We start from the raw sequence: 7,078 nt of genomic DNA on the forward strand, positions 1-7,078 counted from the left end.
GATCTGAAAGGCCATAATATGGGAGCAAAGGTAGGGAAGATAGGAAATAAACATCATTGCCATGTAAGAAAACTCTCATAATGCTACATGCATAGATGAGATATTTAAGTTTGACAAAATAAGTTCATTATTGTTAATATGGAGAAGATTCCCAGATGGAAATAAACATCTTCAACATGTAGCTAGAGCAGGTACCAGTAAATGTGGGGATCTCTAAGCAATACTGATAAAAGCTGCAAACAGAGTTTAAGTTGGATCTCCAAACACAGGTCCATCATTTTAATTGATATTTAAGTTCTAAATGTCACAATTTGTCAAAAACAAACTGAGAAGGGAATTAAAATTAAGGTAAGGTACAGTTAATATAGAAAACGTAAACTACCAGATCTTAAACATCATAAGTATCGGCCAGGGAAAAAAAACAAAACCTTGTCTTCAGCACCAGAGAGATAGAGCGCAAGCGATAATGACAGCCTGGAGAGAGAACCGAGAAGTACCATAAGAGTTGAGTCGAGACACAGAGAAACACTCTGAAACCAGGGCGTCGGTCCAGCGTGAGAGGGTGAAAAGGAAAGCGAGAGAGAGAGAGAGAGAGAACCATACCTGAATTGAGTGGTAACAAAGCAGCAGTAGCTCCCTTGGTCTTGTGCGCCCTTAGATCAGCGAGTGTTGTAGGTGCCGCCTTCGTTCGTTGGAGTTGAAGTTGGGTTATGCGAAGGTTGGAGTCTGAAGTCTCAGAATTTATTCAACAAAGTTAAGCAATAATGATATATAGGGGGGAAATGATCATACAGAAAGATAGAAGGATAGAATGAGATATAGGATTGAACGGGAAGAGAGAGAGAGAGGTCTTACCAGATTGCAGTGAATAAGAGGCTTTAGATTTGAGGGAGAGAGAGATTCGTTTTCTTTGAGACGTGAGAAGGACTGAAATTTGGAGATTGGGAGCGAGAGATCATGGAGATTGGGAGCGAGAGATCATGGAGAGGGAGAGAGAGGTTCGTTTTCTTTAAGACGTGAGAGGGATTGGAGATTGGGAGATTGGGAGAGAGGCTCGTTTTCTTTGAGACGTGAGAGGACTGAAATTGGGAGATTGGAGAGGGAGAGGGAAAGAGAAAGGTCACACGATTAGATAGTTTTTTTTTTTTTTTTTTGTTTTTTTGGGGAAGAATGGGATTCAATAGATTTACTGTCATAAAACACGGTTTTAAGAATTAAGAAAAATTAAAATAAAAAAAGCTAAGGGTACCAATTTTAAGAAAGAATATAATAACAAAAGACGGGAGAGATAATGAGAAGAAGAAGGTATTTAAGTTAAAAAGAAGGATAAAATTGGCAAATGAAAATTGACATTTAAGATAAGAATGAAGGATAAAAGAGGTAATTGAAAGATTTGCTTTAAATAATAATAAATATTATTAATATTAATATTAATTAAAAACAGTAGTAATTAATATTAAGGGTACCTAAGATTATGAAATTAAGATAAGAAAGAATGACATAAAGATTAAGAATTGAAGAATGGAATTTTAGATAAGAATGAAGGGTAGAATAGGTAACTAGAAGATTTGCCACAACGTGCTTTTACCTGTTCGAAGGGACGAACATTTTTCCTGCTAAACGATCGAATCCCATTATCTTTATAACTCTTTACCCCCTAGCTGAACCATCAAGACTCTAAAATTGGTTCCACCAAGATCGAGTGCATAATAAGTTCCTTCTTCATTCCTGAAGAAAAAATTGTAAAATCCATTTGAGCACTGATCAACCAATACAAACATATAACACACAAACAGGGAAAGTATGAGCTAGGTAGAAAACAGCAATCAAAGCAAAGGAGACATACAGCTAATAAAGGAAATGCAGTACAACAATGAGAAAGTTTATGACAAGATCCTAAAAGTCTACACAAGTGACAAATCGTTCTTCGCTCATTTGTTTCAAGTCAACCAAAGTAAACAGTGGAACACACAGAACACAGATTTGCAGTTGGGTGGAGGGCTGGGAATGTGCAAGAGGTACATTGTTCCCGTACAGTGAACAAATAAAGAACAATGCATAAAAAAAGGGTGGGAAAAAAAAGTAAATTCATATCCCATTTAAAGAGAAAAGGAAAAACAAGAACAAGAGACTCCAGTTTCAGAAAGAATAGCACCGTAAGCAAATGCAACAGTAAAATGCATAAAAGTAATAGAAGAAAGGGGGGGAAAGGAAACTGTACTTCAAACCCAATAATTACCACAAAGGCACTGAAGCAACATCCTGAAAGAGGTTCACATTAAACGGACAATAGTCCGACTAACACCAACGACAGCTACACACCACAACAGCAAAAAATGCAAAAATAAACCTCCCAAAAAAAATAAAAAGTCTACCATTCAGAGAAGGGGAAGACAATAAGAATAAGAAAGAACAAACCATTCCAATGTAAACTCAAAACAACAGGAGAAATATCAATCAATTATTTATAAATTAATAATTTCTTAAAAATCGATAATTACTACCAAATATATAAGGCTAGTATCAACATCTCGTGGGGAGAAGGGGAGGCACAACGAATGTGAAGGCTTAATACAGAAACAACATAAAGCATTAAAGAACCAACACCTAGCTAAACCCCAGAAAAAAAAAAAAAGAAGGAAACGGATACCCAAAACTAAATATTTGATAAAGTATTAGACGGACCGGAGAAGAACAATGAAAATAAGTTAAAGAAACCATTCGTTAAATTTTCTCCATGTTCAAAACGAAACCCACAAATCAGAAATCCAGGCAAGAGAGAAAAAAAAAACTTAGTACATCTAACATTATGAGACCATATTATTACCCATCTGGGAGTTTGTCGACGAATGGGAGAAGCATCTTGAGTTTACTCCCACCTTCAGAAGCCAATCCCGCATGCATCTCAACAGCCATGGCATCAACTATCTCCCTCAACCTCGCTATCGGCGTTGAACATCCTTCCTCCAGTTCCCTCAATATGCCCATCACACGATTCCACTTCCGCCTACTCTTCACTCCTTGGCTCACCAGTATAGCCGCGATCGCACACGACGCCACCGCACAACTCACTGCCAAACAAAAACCTACCTTCCCCATGTCTCTCTCTACCGCTCTTACACACACACTCCCCCACTCACGTCATCGGAAAGAGCAGACAATACAACAATCCATCCTCTCCCTCGTCTTCTTCACTTCAGGATCAACACGACTGTGTTTTCCGGCGAGAAACTCGGTAAGCCTTAAACGGAAGTCCGGTGAAGACCAAGTATTCGACTGAATGCCGGAAAGAATTGTCCTTTCGCCGAGAAAATCAGAGAGTGAAAGAGGAAGAGGAAGAGTTCTTCGGTGGCCTTTATGTAGTGTTGGAAAGGGAACTGCCGTTAACATATTTTAAATACACAATGACTGATTTGCCCTTGCTTGAATTTCGAAAATCTTGATTTGTTATTATTCTCTTCGTCTCTATCGAAGGGATGGAAAATATAACTCTTTTGTTTTTTTTTTTTGATAGAAAAGAAGGCTATTCATTCATGCGCGTCCAACGCCAAACAAAGAAAAACAAAATACATAAGATAGATAGAGAGCATGATAAACACAAGGTATGGATATACGGTATCCAAAACCAAGGAATGGAAATTGACCCGATCTCACATGCCATTGATTGGATCATCCAGAGTAGGGAATGGATTACAACCATATCCCTAGAGAAAAAGCTGTAGACACAGCCAAAGATAAGCGCATGCACATACGTGCCAATAAAGGGGGGTCCATACGTGCCGAACAGACCAAAAACACCAGACTTCCCATGCGTGTCGCTACGCTGCCAGAGTCTACTTTCAAACAGACTTGCTAGAGAGACAAAGTTCTGCTAGATCGACGAGTGGAGCTTCGATAGACAGTTAAAAAACCATCTGAAACGTTGCCACAGCCTACTTTCGAAAAGATCTGCAAGGATCTGCTGGATCGGCGAACGGAGATTCGGTCGGCGACAGGAGAGGTATGGTGAAGGGTGAACGGCAGCTGGAATTTCTGAGTCGACGATAAACTCAGTGCCACCAGCACCTGGGTCAGCAACACCTGCAAACAAACAAACAAAGAAAGCGGAAAAGGTGGGGCGGTGATGAACCATGAAAAAAAGGGTGGGTTCATCGTCATCGTCGTCAGCATCGTCGAAATTGTCACCGACGATTCCAAGGATCATGGTGAGCGGAGCAAAAAAGGAGAAGAGAAGTAGTACACGCACAAACGGCGGAGAAATGGCACGCACAGACGGCGGAGAAAAAACACGCACAAATGGCGGAGAAGGGTTTCTATCAAGAAACCAGATGATGCAAACTGTATAAAACTAAGAAAGGGTTTCAGACAAGAAACAAGAAACTCGACCGATGACAAGCAGCAAAAGAGGTGTCGTTCAAGGAAACAGCCGGCGCCCGAACCATTAATTCATAGGTAGAGCAAAACAAGCAAAGCAACAGGTCAGGAGCGCATATGCTCAGCTTGACAAAGTATCGAACACCTTATCTTCAACAGTCGCAGTGAACTTCAACACATAGCGCATATTTTTTATAATCTCTGTGTGATCTTATGATGCATGTTTCACCGTGAAGCAGCAACAGCAGAAAGATTCACTGGGGGCTTTGAGTAGACTTTGCTTGCACAGCCGCGATGCTGTCTTCTTTTTCTGGCTTTAGCTTTCTCTTGCTTCAACAGCCTCTCACCATGCTCTTATAAAACATGACAAAGAAGTTGCAGTCTTGAAGAAAGCAAGAACTGGGTGTTCCTCTCACGGCCTACTCTATTCGATCATGGTCTTCAGTGCGCCTCTCGCGTGTATGCCTCCACTATCTGCTATTTCCCTGCCTTTGCTTTCTCAAGAGAGTAGAAAGTTGAGAGTAGAGCGATCAAACTTCTCAGATGGAAAATATAACTCATACAGATACTTTAGAGAGAGCGAGAGGGAAAAAGGAAGTGGGGAAAAAGTGAAAGATAATTAAGGATCTTACCAAAAAAAAAAAGATAACTAAAGAATTGAAATTTTAAAGATTATTTAATATAAAATAATACAAAAGCGTACCAAAAATTTTAAGAAAACAAAAAGAAATGACAAGAGAGATAATAAGAGATAAATTATATTTGAATAAAAAATAAGGATAAAATAGTCAAGTGAAAAAATAGCCACGAAACATGAGTTCATGCACTTATATAATAATAGTATGATATATATATATATATATACTAGTAAATATGCACGTGTAAGGTAATGAGACTTTCTCAAATTTGCAAAATAGTATGAGTATTTGACTCTTTTTCAATAAATATTGAAGCATATCATAAAACATTATGATATAGAAAAATAAGAGACAATTATAGTAGAAACAAACACTAATAAATACACACTGAAGGAGCAGTGGTAGATAGCTTTGTAGTTTGTAGCGATTGATTTTGCACTCCTGGGAGACAGAAATGGCGATTGAGTTGACGCGAGACTAAAGCATTTAAAAAATTATCAAGATTTTGTATCCTTTAAAGACTACTTTCTTAAAATGGGCCAAGATATTTTAGCAGAAGAGAAATTAGCTAAATTAAAATTTTAAAAAAAATGGAAACTATGAATTGAAAGAGAAATATTTATATTTTAAGTCTTTCATAAATATTTTGAAATAATGTAAAATCAAAACCTTCACCATTTCCTTTTTGAACGGTTTATAGATTGGAATATTTATTGTTCTAATACGACATAATTCTCTGATTGTTTCTAGATATTTTAACAATCAAAATTTCACAACACTTGACCACATAAGGTCCAATAATGTTTCACCAAATTAGGAACTGAGTTTTATATACTTCTAAGAGAGAGAGAGAGAGAGTCAAGCTCTAAGAGTTTATGGGGGATAACATAGTACAACCAATATATAACAAAGACAACATCCTAAAAAAAAATAAGCAATAAGAATTATAAAATAACCTTTACCCAAAAAAAAATTATAAAATAACAAAGAAACTATAGTCGAAATTAAACAAGTTAGATAGACACAATTCAGTAAAGTACTGGGTTCTCTACATCATGAAATACCACTTCCCATGACACTACCATTTAAGTTAAAATGAAAATATAGATGAGGGACTTGGTAGATTCAAACCACCATCCTCTTGGAATATGAAGTCAATTCTCACTCCCCAAGTACTTTGCCAATTGAGCTAAAGACCCATATTTAATACTTGTAAAACCAAGAAAAAAAGAATGTTATTAACCAGCAAGATTAATTTGCAAAAAGAAACCCTACTTGCTTATTTTGCTGCTATCTATGCCGCTACACCTAATCGAATAGAGTTTAAGAATTTTAACATATATCTTCTGAAGTCCACATACAATAAAAAATTCAAGCCTAAATTGAAATAAAAGCAAAAGTATAAAAAGTAAATTGGAAACAAAGAATTTGAACCTGCAATTAGAAGATGGACACCCAAAGTATTCTTTCTATACCTAAAAAAATAGTACTTTCTTTTAGATGTTGTTAATAGAAACTTAGTACGCAATATGACTCAAGTAGATAACTAACATAGAGGAATATTCTATCAGGCCATGATCCTAGGGCAATGGAAAACATCAGTCTTCTTGCAAGTTGCAATGGTGAGGGTTTCATATTACAGAAGAAAAGATTGAAGCATACAAGAGAAGATACTTAGAAATCCGTCATCTTGTGTTCATGCATGCATATTTGTACACATATATGTTGGTGAAGTGAGGAGAAATTTGGTACAACTTAAAGGCTTCAACTGGAAAGGGGAAGGCCTACAAGAACAAAAAACCAAAGTGGTGTCAAGTAATGAGAAAAGACATTCAGCTTAAATCAATATTCATCTATGTGATTGCTTCTTCATTCTATTTATTGTTTTCTTGCATCGTGATTAGGTTTCAGGCTCTTCCATAAAGGCCCCAAAGTAATGCCACATCAGCCACTTTAAAAGAAAACTTGTCGGATTATTATCCTTCATCTTAATAAAAATAAAATAAAAAAATTGGTGCAATAGGTTGATCTGTCAGGAGAGGGATAATGCATTTGACAAGGTATCC

General features: G+C 37.0%; 1 protein-coding gene across 1 annotated transcript; it reads right to left on the reverse strand.

Moving 5' to 3' along the window:
- Nucleotides 1-1,640: 1,640 nt before the first annotated feature.
- On the reverse strand, nt 1,641-3,329 carry LOC122646438 (hexokinase-3-like). The gene is made up of 2 exons (XM_043839993.1): nt 2,828-3,329; nt 1,641-1,728 (listed from the first exon to the last, which is right to left on the reverse strand). Exons 1-2 carry the CDS (start codon nt 3,097-3,099, stop codon nt 1,641-1,643), a joined length of 360 nt encoding a protein of 119 aa, XP_043695928.1. The 5' UTR covers nt 3,100-3,329.
- Nucleotides 3,330-7,078: the final 3,749 nt, after the last annotated feature.

This window comes from Telopea speciosissima, chromosome 1, assembly GCF_018873765.1.
Source record: "Telopea speciosissima isolate NSW1024214 ecotype Mountain lineage chromosome 1, Tspe_v1, whole genome shotgun sequence".
NCBI classification, from domain to species: domain Eukaryota; kingdom Viridiplantae; phylum Streptophyta; class Magnoliopsida; order Proteales; family Proteaceae; genus Telopea; species Telopea speciosissima.

What these genes read in the sequence shown, in the direction of transcription:
- LOC122646438 (XM_043839993.1), bottom strand. Translation starts at nt 3,099, where the DNA reads ATGGGGAAGGTAGGTTTTTGTTTGGCAGTGAGTTGTGCGGTGGCGTCG. An exon ending in GTCGACAAACTCCCAGATGG is followed by an intron (nt 1,729 to 2,827) that starts GTAATAATATGG and finishes TTTTTTCTTCAG; the next exon opens with GAATGAAGAAGGAACTTATT.